Source organism: Prionailurus bengalensis, chromosome E2 (assembly GCF_016509475.1).
Source record: "Prionailurus bengalensis isolate Pbe53 chromosome E2, Fcat_Pben_1.1_paternal_pri, whole genome shotgun sequence".
In the NCBI taxonomy this organism is placed as follows: Eukaryota; Metazoa; Chordata; class Mammalia; order Carnivora; family Felidae; genus Prionailurus; species Prionailurus bengalensis.
In genome coordinates this window covers 27,182,529-27,200,211 of record NC_057352.1, presented here as the reverse complement: position 1 = coordinate 27,200,211, position 17,683 = coordinate 27,182,529, and the positions used below count along the sequence as shown (strand labels likewise).

The 17,683-nt window shown below is 39.3% G+C and overlaps 1 protein-coding gene across 1 annotated transcript in view; it reads left to right on the top strand.

Moving 5' to 3' along the window:
* Positions 1-17,683, top strand: part of N4BP1 (NEDD4 binding protein 1) — a 50,940-nt gene that overhangs the window by 27,290 nt on the left and 5,967 nt on the right. Inside the window, exons 2-6 of the mRNA XM_043599148.1 lie at positions 1,437-3,127; positions 10,349-10,479; positions 12,009-12,105; positions 14,990-15,097; positions 17,129-17,236. Coding sequence (XP_043455083.1) covers positions 1,437-3,127; positions 10,349-10,479; positions 12,009-12,105; positions 14,990-15,097; positions 17,129-17,236 — 2,135 coding nt within the window. The remainder of the gene's footprint in view (positions 1-1,436; positions 3,128-10,348; positions 10,480-12,008; positions 12,106-14,989; positions 15,098-17,128; positions 17,237-17,683) is intronic.

Here is a 17,683-nt window from a genome sequence, read left to right as displayed (position 1 = left end):
ACTAGAAAAACATGTATGTAGTAGGTACATGTTTGCAAAGCCTCATTGTCTCCAGTGTGGCGCAGGCTGAGCTTTTCAATAGCACCATTTCAATAACACTACTGTAATTTTAGTGTAAAGTACGGGTCAGGTATTGCCAGGCTCATTTCTTACAAATGTCTTTCCAGAAAATTTTCACTGATAATTAAAGTGTTGTTACTATTTAGTAAGCACTAACTAGATGCAAGACAGTGTTGTCAGAGCTTTATTATCGAACCAGATTTCCTGAAAACACCTGGGATTGCACTATCCTCTCTCTTTTACAGTTGAGGACATGAGGTAGAGGGGCTGTGTAACTAGAGAAGACCCCCAGTCTCATGGCTGGGATTTGAGCCCAGAAACAGGCTCCAGTGCCCACATTCTTAACAAGTGTATCCACCATTCCTGTGCATGTGCATGCGAGTTTACTTCGTTCTTTAGGCCTCCAGTAGCAACCTAATTGCTAGAGAACCCAGTCCCTTTCTTACTTTATTGAGGCCTTGTTTAATAGCAACTTTACTAGAAACTCTAGAAAAACTCAGTTTTCTGAGAGTGGCAATACTGTCCAACATTCTCTGGTTCTTTATTTTTATTTATTTATTTTTATTTATTTTTAATTTTTTTAACGTTTTTATTTTTGAGAGAGAGAGAGAGTGCAAGCAGGGGAGGGACACAGAGAGAGGGAGACACAGAATCCGAAGCAGGCTCCAGGCTCTGAGCCTAACACAGGGCTCAAACTCACAAACCGTGAGATCAGGACCTGAGTCAAAATCAGACGCTTAACCGACTGAGCCACCCAGGTGCCCTTGGTTCTTTATTTTTGAAAAACTAAACAGTTTGGCTTTTCTATTTAAAAAATAAAAAAAAGGGGGGGGCATAAAATTATGTAGGATATGCATTGTTCCAGCTGTCTGGAACATGTTGGTTTTTTTGGGTTTTTTTTGTTTTTTGATGCCTTCAAAAAAATCAATTTATCTGGAAACTAAGGGACAGTAGTAGCAAAGCAAAAGTGAAAGTTTGTTCTAGAGTAAATTGTTTGACTTTATTTTCTTATCTCTTAATTAGGTCATAGTACCAATAAATGCCTAGTAGCAAGCAAAAATGTTTGTTACTTATAGATGTAAATAAGTCCAGTCTTGTCCACTGTGCAGCGGGCAGACCCCAAAGATCCTATTGCAAGATACATTATTGAAAATGTTACAGATAACTGCCTTTTAGACTAGCAAAGTTTTCAAGTCCAATGAAAACGAGTAAGCAACTTATATCTGTTATCTTAAATCTTTTTTTAGAACATGGCATTTTCCCCACATTATTACCATGCTTTTGATTTTTGTACAGCTTGACATTTGTAATTACATGTGTAACATGATATGTGCTATAAAGAGCTTTTGTAAATTGATCTCATCTTCTGTTTACAGGAATATATTAAAGGAATCTGTGAACCTGAACTAGAAGAAAGAGAATGTTATCCCAAGGCCATGCACTGTATTTTTGTTGGGGCACAGAGCCTGTTTCTGAAGAGCTTGATTCAGGACACATGTGCTGATCTCTGCATTCTGGACATTGGTCTTCTGGGCATCAGAGGAAGTGCTGAAGCTGTGGTCATGGCTAGGAGTCACATTCAGCAGTTCGTAAAGCTCTTTGAGAATAATGAGAACCTACCCAACAGTCAGAAAGAATCCGAGGTAAAAAGGGAATTTAAACAATTTGTTGAAGCTCGTGCAGACAATTATACAATGGACTTGTTAATTTTGCCCACTTCCTTGAAAAAAGAGCTTTTGACACTTACACAAGGTGAGGAGAATTTATTTGAAACAGGAAATGATGATGTTACTGAAATTGGAGATTCTAAACGAACAGAGTTTACACAGAATGCTGCCACAGGGTTGAATATTTCCAGAGATGAAATTGTTTTGCAGGAAGATGCAAGAAATAAAGCTGGCACTCCTGTTTCTGAGCTTACAAAACAAATGGACACAATCTTTTCTAGTTCACAAGATGTACTTTTTGTTCCAATAAATGGTCTAACCCCAGATGAAGAGGCACTTTCCAAAGACAGAATTTGTCATAAAAGGAGATTTTCTGATTCTGAAGAAAGGCATACGAAGAAACAGTTTTCTTTGGAAAATGTTCAAGAGGGGGAGCTTTTACATGATGGTAAGACATTAGCTGGAAATGTAATCATTGACCTATCTGATTCTTCAGCGGATCCTGAAAATTTAAGTCCAGATGTAAAGGACACCACTGAGGAAATGGAATACAATATCCTTGTGAACTTTTTTAAAACCATGGGCTATTCCCAAGAAATTGTTGAAAAGGTCATTAGGGAGTATGGGCCATCTACTGAACCATTATTGCTCTTAGAAGAAATTGAAAAAGAAAATAAGAGATTCCAAGAAGACAGAGAATCTTCACCTGGTACTATGTGTCCGGAGACCAACAGAACCAAAAATAAAGGTGTTTGTAGCAGCATAAATGAGCTTACAACAGATTCTACTCCAAAGAAAATACAAACTCACACACAGCAAAATATGGTAGAAAAATTTTCTCAGTTACCATTCAAAGAATCAAAACCATGTACCTCAAATTGCAAAATTAATGCTTTCAAAACAGTGCCGATAGAACAGAAACAAGAAATCTGGAGTTCAAACCAGAATTATATGTGTAACATGGACCTTGAAACTGATGGCCTTTCACCCTCTGTTGTCCCTTCAAGTCCCAAAGAAGTTGTCAGTTTTGTTTCCAGAGGCGCTTCAAGTCACCAGCCCAGAATTCCAGTTTTTCCTGAAAATGGTTTGCAGCAGCAAGCAGAGCCCTTGCTTCCAAGTAATGTGAAGTCTGCCTGTGAAAACCGTTCCGGGTGTTGTAGCTCTCCACAGTCTAAGTCAAATTGTCCACCCCTTTCTCCACCAATGCCACTGCCCCAGCTCCTACCTTCAGTTACTGACGCAAGGTTGGCGGGACCGTCTGATCATATTGATTCCTCAGTTACGGGCGCTCAAAGGTTTCGAGATACTCTGAAAATACCCTACAAGCTCGAATTAAAAAATGAGCCAGGGAGAACGGATTTGAAGCACATTGTTATAGACGGGAGCAATGTCGCAATTACGTAAGTCCACTCTCTGCAAGTCCTGTTGTAGTTGTAAACAGGGCCCTATGCAGTGTCTCACAATTACATGCAGTTACAGGCACTACCCTGTGCATCTTTCTAGTTGATCTATAGTCTTACTGGAAAAAAACAAAAAAACCAAAAACCACGAAACAGCTGTTTGGAAGGCTGGGTTATTCCATCTTCTAGAGTTGTAAACTTTGCTTCATCCTGCTGAACCTGTATTTCTGAGGACAGGAGATAGAAAATTTGTCTTTTCACTTTGCATTGCCTAGTCAGTGATAAACAACATGGTGACTTTTAAATCATTAGGTGTCTTTTTTTCTCTCTTTTAATCATTAGGTTCTTAACACCATGAATATCATTAGTTTTTGAGTACAAGGATGAAGCTTAAATCCAAAAAGATTTTTCTGACTTTATGTACTACAGTATGCTAGGGCTCTAACCAAGATGCAGTGATAATGGATGCAGTGTACTTCTGTTATAATTTGTTGATAGAGTGATGGCAACTTCCTTTCTAAGGAAGTTCATCAGTTTGAGCTTCATTTTGGTCTTCTCTTCTTACTAAAAGCTTGTGTACTTGTTTTTAGTAAAAAGACTTAAATGATCATTTCTATCTCACCTGTCTTGGAACGCTTTGAAGAGTCTGATTTTATATATATGTCCGGTACAGGATTGGGCTTCTTCTCTAAGAGGCAGTTTGATACAGTGACTAAGAAGAGGAGGGAGGTCAAGTAAGAGTCTCTGCCCCACTGTGGATCTGCTGCTTGACCTTGTGCAGGTTTCTGCCTGCTGAGTTTCACTTGCTGCAATCTATTGCCTTTTGCCCTGTCCTGAGGTCATCTTTATCATGCCATTTCAACAACTGCTAGGTAAAGACTCTGCAGTTTTCAAAGTCAGTCACTCCATTGATTTTGAAGAAGTCTGCAAAGGTTTGGCACTTTAAGTGGCTATCATTCACGAAAAGGGGCACCTGGACTGGAATGAAGATGTTGAAATACTCTTCTGAATTTTGGCGAATGTGTGTGTGGCCTCTTTCCTAGGAATGTTTGTTATGTATTTATTTTTTGTTTTGTTAATTTTTTATTAGAATTTTCAAACAAATACATAAAAAGGTAGTAGAATGATTCCCTTTTTGGATATGTTTGGGATTCCCATGTGTCCTTCCCCCACCTTCAGTAGTTCTCAGCTCTTGGCCAGGCTCCCTTCATCTGTACCCCCACCTACTACCTATCACCCGTGTAATTTTGAAGTAAATGTCAGATATGTTATTTTATCTATAAGTACTTTAATATCTTTCTAAAATAAGGATTCTTTTTATTTTTTGAATGAATTGTTGATGTATTTTGCTGTCAAAAGAAGAAAAAAAAATCCCAGAATTTCACATGTTAAAGTTTGAAGATGGGCTGGAAAAATACATAATATACTTGTCTTCATTTCTAAATAATACTGTTTGTTGTTATTTCACTTTGCTTTTTGCCAGTTCTTTTGGGGGAAACCCAGCAAATGGCCCACAGCTGCATAGCATTATCTAAGTAAAATTGTAAAGTGCAATTTCAGTCACCCACAGTCCAAGCCCAGTACCAGTTCCTCATTGTGATGATTTCTTGAGCCAAATTATGATATGAAATTTAGGTCATGATTGTGAATAATATTAATCCTTTTTCATTTTTTATGAGTGGAAAGATTTCCCAAATAGGTGTTCAGAGACCTAAGAAATGCAAATTAATGTAGAATGAGCAGTGATAATGACATTATTTTAAAAACTTTTTGGAGTAGTAACCAGTGTATTTCTCAGAGGGGTCACTATTGGAGTTGTGTATAGTCCATCCATGATAGGATGTTTTGCATATCTAGTCCCTCCTACTTTGCCCATAGTACTGCTCCCCCACCCCCGCCGTCATTGTGACACCCCGAAACACTCCCACATATTTCCTAACACCCTTGGGTACAGTGCCATCTCTTTTGAAAACCACTGAATTAGTGCACTAAGGGAAACCATGAGTAGACTTTCATTAATTTTTCTTTTGAAAGCTGATTATTTGGGGAGGATTCCAGTTTTCTTTGAATTCACAGATGTCTTAGTTTAAAAGCATCATTTTTGTAAGGATGTATTATCTTAAAAAGTCAGACTTAATTTGATAAAGATTGATCTGAAAATATCAGTAACTAAAATTAACTCTTATTCTGGGGCTAGATTGCTTAATGCACACAGGATTTTATTTTGGAATAACAGAAATGTTTTAGAGCAAAGTATAAGTGGTAATTGTGCAACATTGTGAATGTACTAAATGCCACTGAATTGTTCACTTTAAAATGATTATTTTAAATGTTATGTGAAATTCAACTCAGGTTTTTCTAAAAGTTGGGAAAAAATTAACCCTTGTTTATAATCAGTCGCTTCAGTATTAAGTGTGAATTATAGATTGTACATTCCGTGAAGGAAGTGATTTGTATGTCCTGTTCACTAAAATACTCCCAGGTCCATGGTGCTAGTACATGGTAAGCACTCAGTAATGTTTTGTTGAATGAAAGAATTAATGACTTAGGAAAGATTAGAATTTTTTAAATGATTTTTCACCATCCTTTTATAACTTGTTATTCGATTGTTATTATAGTGATCAGTTTAGATTAAATTTTAACAGAGACATTTTTCAACAAATATTTGGAATCTTCAGGCTGAAACACCTGTTATGTGTCAGGTACTATATCTTTTAAAACAATATCCACACCAATTTTGTGAGGTAAAAATGATCTATTCTTTATATAACATGAAATGGCTTAAAAATTTTGTCCAAGATTATACTGGAGATGTGAGCTCATAGGCTCCCAGAGCCATTGTGTACCTTGTCTTCTCCCATAGAGAGTGAGGTTGGAATTTTCAGGCCTTGGCAACATAGGATACTTAAGTCTTGAGTTGCTTTAAGCAGTGCTGACTAAACCTTACTTATTTGACCCACCTAGTTGGGGAAGTAGTTAAAAAAGAAATTTGAGCCCTTAATAGCATTTGTTGGTGTGATCCCCACTCTGAGGCAGCTCAGGCCTAGCTGTCCCTCGGTTTCTGCAAAGCCTTTGTTTATTAGTTTATCCAGCGTGCTGTCTGCAGTTCATACACTCTGTGAGAAATTCCAAAATACCGACTTCATGCTGCTAATTATGCGTATCTCTACTTGGTTTTTCCCCTTTGTCACAATGAGTCAAATGTGATGAGTAAATGGAAATTGTTTGCGGTGCACGGCTAGACATCACAGTGGTGGCTAGATAACACTCAGGCTTGGTCAGTCTGAAACTTCGGCATTAGGACACCTGACTTAACTTGGCAGCTAATTTTCCATGTAGGTGAGGTTTGCCCCTTCACTTGCCAGAGCTATATATTTTAACCATTTTTTCATGTGGTAGTCTTCTATATCCAGGTCTCATGGCTATTTTTTATTAAGTGGAAACTATAGAAGGAAATTATTCTTCCCTGGGTAACTCCAAAAGGGTGTTTTGGGGTTTTTTTGATTTTTTGTTTTGTTTTGTTTTTTGTTTTTTTACTATTTCCCCCACACTGCTGGGTCTGGTTCCATCACTGCCATGAGTTTTTACCAGGTGTCTGTCACCCATCTCCTCTCTTCTTGAGACACTCTTCCTTCCAGTTTACTGCCTCCTATAACAGGGAAAACAACCGGATGATGTGACTTGTTTCCAATTACAAGGAACAGGAGTTTACATCTCCCTTGCATACCCTGGCCTCTTGGCCCTAATATCTGCTCATTCTGCATTTGGAGCTGGGAGCCCCAGAGCTTGACCTTTTCAGAAGTAAAGGAGGAGTTAATGGTATATAAACCCTTTGAGTCAAAACAGACAGTTGATCTGGGTCTACATGTCAGCAAGCACCTGTGGCTTGACCGCAGGGATGTGAGGAGACTCAGTGGTTTCTGCCTAGGGCTGTAGGAGTTGAAGTGGGAAGTGGTAGGGATCTTCCATATTATTTTGAAGACACTAATTTGATTCCACTTAATTTTCTTCTGTAGTTCTGTTTTCTGGCTGAATCTATCTGTTTCCACCAGAATTTCGAACTGCTGTTTTTATTCCTAAAACTACTCCGGAGATTTTTCAGGGTATCCAAAGTGATTTGATCTTATCACTGAGGATAACACTTTGGGAATTACTATAGAGCTCATGTTTCTGGAAATTCCATTTCTTCTTCTCTAAGCTTGGGCCCACTACAGAGCCACAACATTACATCTACTCGTATATCCCTTCATTCATTTCCTCAGTGACGCAGTGTAACAGAACTGGGGTCCACCTGCTTTCTACTATTGTCATCTAAAGAAGCTTTTGGGGTGCCTGGATGGCTCAGTTAAGCATCCAACTTCAGCTCAGGTCATGATCTCATATTCTGTGAGTTTGAGCCCTGCATCGGGCTCTGTGCTGACAGCTCAGAGCCTGGAGCCTGCTTTGGATTCTGGGTCTCCCTCTCTCTGTGCCCCTCCCCTCCCCCCAGGCTTTGTCTTAAAAATGAATAAACATTAAAAAAATTTTTAAAAAGCTTTTCAGGAAGAGAAAAAATTAGTACATGTTTGTATCTGATGAATAAGCCAAACTTTACAAGCTTTTTTAATGCATTTCTCTCGAGGATTGTTTTTTTCAGGACTTAACGTACATATCCCTTGGTTTTTCTAAGAACCAGTAGGCTGTGTTGTGTTTTGGATTTTCATATTCAGGCTGTGGTTGACATGAACTCTATATCTGTTCTTGCTGTTAAGCAATTAGAATGATTTTTTTCTTTTCTTTTTTTTTGTCATGCATAATTATTTTTGGGCTTTGATTTTTTTTTAATATTTAAAAAAAATTTTTAATTTACATCCAAGTGAGTTAGCATATAGTGCAATAATGATTTCAGGAGTGGAATCCAGTGATTTATCCCCTACATATAATACCCAGTGCTCATCTCAACAATGCCTCTTGCCCATTTAGCCCATCCCCCTACCCCAAATCTCTCCAGCAGCCTTCAGTTTGTTTTCTGTATTTAAGAGTCTCTTATGTTTTGTCCCCCTCAAGTGATTTTTAAAGATTTTTTTTAAAAGATCACATCTATAAAAATTGCCTCCAGCCTTTCTCCAGTAACAGATGTCCTGTTGCTACATTCTTGCCATATTTTGAATGCTTTTAGATAAACTATACTGAATTATTTCATCAAGAATGGGTTTGTTTACTTGTTTATGTTTTCTTGGGTAAAGCCGATGTCATTGTAGTCTCTTATTTATGGTTCACTGAGAAGAGAGTGGGTGTTAGCCTCTAAAAGGAGTTTCTGAGCTGCTCTTCTGAGTGTTAGAAGTTTATTGTGTGTCTAGCCTATTCCTGCTTTTGTGAGAATACAGATTTAGTTGGAGACAGTACCACTGTGGGGTGGTAGGAAGGCATTGGCCCAGGAGTAAGGAAGCCTGAGTAGTCCCAGCACAATCACCCTCTGGCAGTGCAGCCTGGGGAAGTTGCTCTGTCTTTCAGGGGTTTCATTCTTTTTTCTAACAGGAATCTAACTCTGTTCTGTCTCCTAATTCTGCCATTCCAGTGTACAGTACAGGAAAGCAAGACAGGAAAGAAGAGGGATGATTGAGGACCTATCTCTAGAGATGGCCTCCTAGAAGAGGGTCTGGAATTGAGTCCCAAGGGCATTGGAGGAAAGGAATGGGCAAAGGTCTAAGAGTTGGTCTACAAAGAAAGCAGCAAAAAAACAAAAAACAAAAACAAAACAAAAAAAACCCTCACTGCCCAGGAAGAGGGAGATAGCAAGCCTACCCAGCCAGAAACGAGTGTGGTGATGCATGATGGTTTCTAGATCACTTCTGACTGATCAGGTATAGAGGGGATCTTGAAGCCATGCTCTGGGTTTTTCTGGAGGGATAGTGCCATTGAAAACCCTGAGCAGGATCAAAGACCTCGTGGCTGCATTTCAGGGTCTAAATGGAGTTTGAGGAGGGATTGGAATTAGGAGTCTGGAGTTTACTTGGAACACATTGTACCTGAGGTGGCAGGACTTCTAAGTGAAGGAATTAATCCACCAAGTGGTTTTGACGTGGAAACACTTGACATGAAGAGAAGCCAGGACTGAAGATGCTGGATTTCCTGTCACTGGAATATAAGTGTCCGTTAAGATTAGTGAACATAGGTTATGCTCATTTCATAAACTGCAGCTTCACAGGGGTTTTGATTTTTTTTCTAATATTCATGGCTAGACAAATGGATTACCACCTACAAAATTTCAGACTTTAAAATACACTTAAAAAAATGTCCACTTTTACTTAGGTACTGCAGGCCACAACTAAATATTTTTTCTGGTTTCTTTTGAAATTTGTTACCACATTTTTGGGTGGGGTCACTTTTTAATCCACTATAATGTGGGGTTGTGCCCTGTGGGCCAAATCTGGCCACCACCTGTTTTTTGCAAATAGGGAACACAGCCACCCTCATTCATTTGCAGTTGGCAGAGTTGAGTAGTTCAGCAGAGACCATATGGCCTACAAAGCTTATCTGGCCCTTTACAGAAAATTGTATACTGACTCATATTCTGTACAGTTCCTTGTTCGTTTGCATCTACTCCCAGTACTTTCTGCTTCCTTCAGCAAAATCATCTGCCATGGCCCCTAGTTAGTTTCACTGGAATCCTGCCCTCATTTCCTAGAAGCTGCAAACTGAGTAGGTTCCACGGTTCCCTAGAAAGGGTATGGAGCCCCAGAGCCAGGGTTACCCACAGCCTTTGGAAGTTGTAAGGACCATGTCCTGGAAGAGTCATCACGTCTACTTCTGCTTTAGCAACAAATTTCTTAATAAAATTCGTAGAATATTCTTAGAGGCCATTGACCAGGCAGGGCTCTCTAGAATGGGCTCTTTAAAAATAATAATAAAATAAAATAAAAAATAGAAAGTGCAATAAACAAGTATTACCATGAAACTCAAGCTGCCTTCTATCTCAATAGCACATTCAATTAAATGAACCAAACAAAATACAAGAAAAATCATAAAACTATTAAGAATCACATTTCATGCAATAGGTTCTTTCTTGGCTTTGCAAGGTCACAGACTATGGAACTTAATGCCAAAAAATGTAAAAGGGAATGTAAAATGTAAAGGGAATTTCATTGCCATTGTTTTTGTTATGTATAGAGTTTACCTTTTCACATTTTCATGGTGAAATTTCACATACGTTAAGCTGAAATAAATTTTGTTTTCTTATAGCCACGGTCTGAAAAAGTTCTTTTCTTGTCGTGGAATTGCAATTGCGGTTGAATATTTTTGGAAGCTTGGCAACAGAAACATCACTGTATTTGTCCCACAGTGGAGAACAAGACGTGATCCTAATGTCACAGGTGAGGCAAATTGATCCTTCCAGATTTCTCCTTTTCTAGATGTTTAATGAGTTTGCTTACAGTGGCAACTCACTCCTTAGAGCAGAGCCACATGCTGCAGTGGCAGCAGCTTGAAAAACAAAATTGTAAATCTTTTGGACCCTGTGAAACATCAGTTGAAGAGAGTGTTACAGCATAAGAAGTGCTTAGGGGAAGGATGGAAAGTTTTAACATAGTTGTTTACGTGGAAAGTTATATTAGAGTTCCTTATACATCACAAAAATTTTCCTGACTTTCTAAAAAGTAGTTTAAATATGTCTTTCCATTAGTCTGGACTTTTGCCTCATTAAATAGTCTTTTCTAAAATGGTCACTTGATAAATTTGGAAACCCTCAAAGACAATGTTTTCTGAACAGTCTGTTTTTAATAGTTTAATATAAATTATGTCTGTTAATTGTGTGATACTGCATGACTGACTGCAGGCCACACACGGGATGTTTAAACTTACCGTGAATCATGCAGTATTCTAGAGAAACCTATTCTTATAGTTCATGATAGGGGAGTGGTGGCACGGTGTCAGGCAGCTTAGCCCACTGGTGTGTCTAGACACAAGAGGTGGATGGGAGAAGGGAGGGGGAACAGAGCTCACCCAGCATTTAAACAGGAAGTGAAACTTAGTCACTGTTGAGATGGAAATGGTAAGACCACACATTTCTCAAGTATCCCAACTTCCCTCATTTGGAGAGCGTATTTGTCTTAACAGAGAGTGCTTGAGGAATGAGGCAGAGCCACTAATTTTTGCAATAGGATCCTTGAAAGGGTCTTGCAAGCCTTCCTGTGCTGTGCATTTCTAGGACAATAAAACACGGTGTGTGCATGTTGCAGCTTAAGCCAGTGGTGAGTAATCATCGTAGGGGATGCGGGTGTGGGAATCTTAGACCCTGAGCTTTTAGCTGCTCTTTGCCCATTGACTGATTTTCTGTAATTTAGCTTTGACCCTCTTTTCTTCTGTGTCGTGACCCACTCCCATGAAATATCAGTAAATGTGCAGATAACTGAGAGAGGTTGGATAAGATGCCAGCTAGAAAGATATTTTGACAGCCTCTTGGAAGGGGGACCACATAGGCCTACCTTGGGATAGGGCAGAGCCCTGTGTCCCTGCCTCTGCCTCCAGCAATGTTCCCTGCTGTACCCCACCCTCTCTCTGGGACTTATGTCATCAGTCCCTGTCCTACTGCTTGTGATATGGCTGTGAAAAAGTTCTTGATGGTAGGATTATGGTTTACTCAATTCTAGGAGCAAATGAGTTGAACTTTTTTATATTTAAAAAATAGCTAAGGTCAGTTTTTATGTTGTATTTGCCTTAGTATGTGTGTTGCTTAATTTTTTTTTTCTTCCCAATGAGTTAGTATAATTGAGTCTTGTTGAGTCAGCAGAAAAAAGGTTTTCCATAATTCTCCAAGTGAAACATTTGAGGGTGCTTTCATTTATTTAAACATATGGGAAGATAGCCTTTTTCTGAATGTGTATTCAACTTATTCCATGAACAGAACAGCACTTCTTAACCCAGCTCCAGGAGCTTGGAATATTATCTTTAACTCCTGCCCGGATGGTCTTTGGAGAAAGAATTGCTTCTCATGATGACAGGTACGAAAGGCTGTTTTCCTTACTGAGGTGGGTGTGGGATGGTGAGGAGCCCACCACCTGCTCCACTGAACCAACCATTCATGGTGCCCCTGGATCCACATACCTAGAGGACTCACTAGATTAAGGGGTTTGAAGATTTTAGTATTTATGGTCATTAAGGTTATATACTCAGTGGGTTTTTTTTGGTTTTGTTTTTTTTGTTTGTTTTTTCTGCTATACGGGTTTAAGAGCATTACATAAAATCTGTCCGGTTAGAATGTTTTTTGTTTGTATATTTCTTAAATAAAACACGACCGAGAATCATAAGAGTGAGCAGACATTGAGTTCTCTTTTTTGGTGCATACTGAAAGTAATGTTTGTCTTGTCTTATGTGGTGACCCCAAGGATGCTTTTCAAACATTATCCATCTCCTCCTGGTTAATTTTGGCCAGTGACTTACTTTGTCATTATGCCTGAGCCCTCAGCATTTCTTCCACATAATGAAAGATGGTCTCAGCTGACCCTAAGTGTGACAGGAGTATGTTGCATTTCTTCGGTTGGCGTGTCACTCAGAAAGCAGGTGTTAATGCATTGGAGACAACAGGCTTTAATCTGCACCTTTTACATTTTTTTCTAAAAGCTTTACTGAGCACCAACCAAGTGCAATGCACAGAGTGGGGCTTTGGGAACACACGTGATTCAGACACATTTCCTGCTGTAAGGAGTTTGTGATCTAAAGAGAAGGCACACAAATAAGTAATAGAGGGGAGTTCTGTTGTGGTTGAATAAGAGAAGGTCCTAAATATGACCAGTGGCATTAAAAACAGTTTTTCAAACTGTCCTCTTGTGGAGTGGAGTCAGTACTATTAACCCTACCAGTATCTGGAAACCTAAGTAGTGGCCGCTTGTTCTTTCCCCACCTGCATACACCCCCTTTATTTTCTTCTGGCCTGAAGCACTTAGAATGCCCTGGTGGTTTTGCCTCAGAATTCTACCAGAAAAGCTCCTCACATTGAAGACAGTGTTCGGCTTGTAATGCCAGCTAGTGAATGACAGTCAGATGGGTGAGAGATGAAAAGAGGGGCTCGGCAGGGGGGAAGGGGACTTGAGAAGACAGCAGGTGTTCATTCAGGAAGAGGTCTAGAGGGCCTTCTCATTGACAACCCCTTGCCCTTCTCCAGGCTGGGATGAGAGACCAGATCAGATGGGGAGAATCAGAGGTGATGTGAAGGAACAGCGTGAAAGGAAGCGAAAGGAGAATAGCATATTGAGGCAGGGTAGGGGTGAGGAAGTGCTGGGAGACCATGTTCTGCTCCGGCTCCGTTATACTGGGCTCAGACCCTGTAGTGCTCGGGTAGAGGGGCACGTAGGCTGCTGGGCTCCTGAAGAACCTTCACCTCTCTCACACTCTGCAGCTGCATGCTTGCAGAATTTGAAGGCATGTGCAAGTATGCAGACTCGATAAGCCTTTGCTTAATTTGTATGATTCTGGGTTTTTAGTGGACATGAGTCTATATATAGCATATATTTAGTACACACACTCCGAAGCCTTACTCTTGATATTAATATCTCTGGACAGACATCACCATTTACCATTCATGCCCACTAGGAATAATTGATAAGATATTCATTAATAAATTCAAGATTTTAACTCCTACTTTCCAAGATGTCCTAAGCCTCTGAAACTAACAAGACTTGTTTTTTCATTCCTTTTAAGTACTCAACTATCATTAATAAAAGCATTTGTTTGCACCTTCAATTCTAGTGATTCTCTTAATTTATTGTTGCATTGTCTTTGTCTGCATTGCCTTAAACAAATGTGATCACCCTGACTAAGGGATAAAACTCATCATTAGTGTCCTCACAAATCTCTCATTAAGAGATTTGACCACAAATAATCTCCAGCAGTGAAATAGAATTCTCAATACTGATTTCTTACCCTTTGTTATCACAATTTCAACTTATAAATGGCATCTGAGTGAATCTATAACTTGAACTAAACAGAATGGTGCTTCTAGACATCTAAAGTCCAAGCAGCAAGTGTGAACCTATGGATTTATTTTTTAAAAATGCAAGGCTGACTGTACCAAGCAGCTAATCTTAGAACCAGAGCACTCTAGCCTAGCAACTAAAACTTAAATTGTGATTTAGTGATTTCACAGGCTTGTCAACTCAAATTCATTCTCGACTCTAGTCCTCGTGCATCATCTGATAACCACTGTCTTCTGATAATACAACTTTTCCAGAAAAATGTGTAAATTGTGGTTGATCTTTTTTTTTTCTTTTTTTTTTTTTTAAAGATTTTAAGTAATCTCCACACACCGAGATCAAGAGTTGCATGCCTTGGGGCACCTGGATGGCTCAGTTGGTTAAGTGTCCAACTCTTGATTTTGGCACAGGTCATGATCTCACAGTGCATGGGATCGAGCCCCACATCAGTCTCTGCGCAGACAGCACAGAGCCTGCTTGGGATTCTCTTTCTCTCTCTCTCTCTCTCTCTCTCTCTCTCTCTCTCTCTCTCTCTCTCCCCCTCTCCCTCCCTCCCTCCCTCCTTCCCCGCTTGCACTCACTCTCTCTCAAATAAACTTAAAAAAAACAAAACAAAAAAGAGTTGCATGCTCTTCTGACTGAGCCAGCCAGGCATCCCTAGTTGAGAACATTTTTAAAAAGAGATAATAATGTATGAAAATCAAACCTTATTTATAATCACACTAATAATTTCAGAGATATTTGATATTTCAGACTGATCTTCAGCTGACAAGGGCTTAACTTTTCTACTTCCTAGCCATAGTTAAATTCTTTGGTGATTTTCATATGAAGAGGAAATCCTTTTGTTTTCTTCTAGCGTAGCTTCTATAAGCCAGGAATGCCTGCTTGCCCATTTTAACCTCTTATATTACTATAGGTTTCTACTACACTTAGCGGACAAAACTGGTGGCATAATTGTAACAAATGATAACTTCAGAGAATTTGTGACTGAGTCAGTCTCTTGGAGAGAAATTATTACAAAAAGGTAATAATATTTTCTTTGTCTTTGGTTAAGTGTTTTTTGTTGTTTATTGTTTGGTTTGGTTTTGTGTACACCTTGGCCCTGCAGAAGGCAGTATAGGAAACCAAAGTATCATAAGACTGTGCTCCCTGTCCAAGACCATGGCTGGCCCCTCTAGGTAAGTGGGGCTCCCAATACGAAGCAGCAAAACCAGTGGGTGACATAATGGGCATGCTGTGGTGGCTGCAGAGTGTCTTTGAGAGATTGGTGTTCCCTGGCAGAAGGCAAGAGGCACATGATTATGGCACAGTTAACTCTTGTTAACAGTGTAATCGAGCAGAAATGGCCTCCTAACTTGGCCTTGCCCTGATGCCAGGGGAGACTTTGGCAACTCAGTGGGTGTCCCTACTTGATTCAACCATGAAATACGAAGGTTGGATTTAATGACAGCTGTGATTCCAGTAAGAGGATGAGACCAAAATCCACATACTGATGAGTTTTCACTTCTTAGGAGTGGGAAGAGTATTTCTGCTTTTCAATATCTGATGCTTTCCTTGAGCATTTACCATCATAGTTTAATCGTCTATATTGAAAACATGTGTGAATATCATCCAAAATAACAAAGTCAAGAGTTGAGCATTCACTGATACAAGTTTTTTAGTTGTGATGATGTTCTGAATGTGTCCACCTGCCTTAAGATCAGTGAACACTGGCTTCCAGGACTTCTTGTTAACAAGCATCATCTGACTGAGTTCTGTAAAAGGCAGTAGTCTGTGATGGAGCCAGGGATGAGTCCTATATGCCACAAATCTAAAAGCATAAATCAACATACCTCAGGCTGTGTTATAACTAGTACATAACAGGTACAATTAGATATTTATTTCTGTTGGGGTTTCATAGTTGCCCCTTGTCTGATATGTGTTATTTTGCTAACTCGTTAGAGGATTTTAGAAAATAATCCTTTGCTATAAATACCCAGGTGTGAGTTAATTACTGTATGTATTTTGACCCACATAGTGTTGGAAAGCTGTTGTTGAGAGCTGAACTGAGAATTGGTCTTTGACCTTCTAGGCACAGTTAACAAGCCATTAATCTTCTAGGACATGTTTCTGTTGGACCTTTGCCCTAGACTCATTGTCAGTATTTATTGGACACTCCTCTGTGTGTAGAAGGTCTAAATGCAGTCAGGATTCAATGTTTGTACACCAGCCCATTGCTTTCAAAACTCACAAAACAAGGCAGAAACTGAGGTCTGGACAGCAAACACAAGCACTTGGCCTTTTTTCTTTATCACATCTTCCCCAGACTTGATAAATCATGATGAGATCTCAGATTTTCTTTGTTCAGATATCCTATTGTTTTGGGGTTTTTTTCTTTTCTTTTCTTTTCTCTCTCTCTTTTTTTTTTTTTTTTTTTTTTTTTTTTAGTTTTTTTTTTTTTTAGTTTTTTTATTGTGAGAGAAAGTGAGTGAGTGGGGGGAGGGGCAGAAAAAGAGGGAGAGAGAGAATCCCAAGCAGGCCCTGAGCTGTCAGTGCAGAGCCCAATGCAGGGTTCAATCCCACGAACTGTGAGATCGTGACCTGAACCGAAATCAAGAGTTAGATGCTTTAACCAACTGAGCCACCCAGGCGCCCTGTACTGTTTTGTTTTTTTAAGAAGTTATCTTCAGTGGTTTGCCTATAGACACAACTATTCAAAAGTAAAACCTTTTTTGAGCACCTAAGCAGTGTGTCCTAAGCGGTCAGTCTTAAATCTTGTTTTCAAAGTTAGGAGAAGCTGCCTCCAAAGCCCAGATAAAAATCTGAAAGTCTCGATAAGAATTGTGAGGGCCAATGATAAAAGTTTATTACTTTACTGTATTTGTATCCAAAAGAGAAATTCAGATGGTTTAACTTGGATGTGTTTGTTTTTTCCATTAGGCATGTAAGCAGCCTTACAATTTTATAGGTGACTCTTGCTTTGGAATTAGGTGGACACTTCTACTTTCTTCTCAGCTCCTGCAACAATAAAAGCTTCATGTTTTCTCCAGCATTGTAATCATTCTCTGTGTTATAGATTGCTTCAGTATACCTTCGTCGGGGATATATTTATGGTTCCTGATGACCCTCTGGGCAGAAGCGGACCTCGATTAGAAGACTTCCTTAGGAAAGAAGTCTTCCTTAGGTATTTGCTTTTTCACACTGTTTTCTGTTTACAAACTTGTTTCAGTTCTTTGTGCTTTTGTGTAAGTGATGTCTCTGAATAACTAAAGACAACACTTTTAAATTTTGTATTAGCCTTAGATTTATTGCTGGTATAATATATTTGAAAGGTAATCAAGCACACACCCCAAAGACCATGTCTTCATTTATGGTCCTTTGGTTTTAATCCTAGGAGAGGGTGGGGAGCCAAGCTTTGTATAGGTCTAAAAAGACAAAGCAGATTTTGCTGACTGCCACTTATGAGCAAACGCCACTTAGGTTCATTATGTATACGTGAATATCCTCTTATATTCACTTTCCAAGGTTATTTGCTTTAAATTTGTGATGTTCCTGTTAATTTATTTACTATTCAGGAATCACTACCCGGGGAGATTTCTGTCTCCACTAAATGGAGAGGCCAGTATTTCAT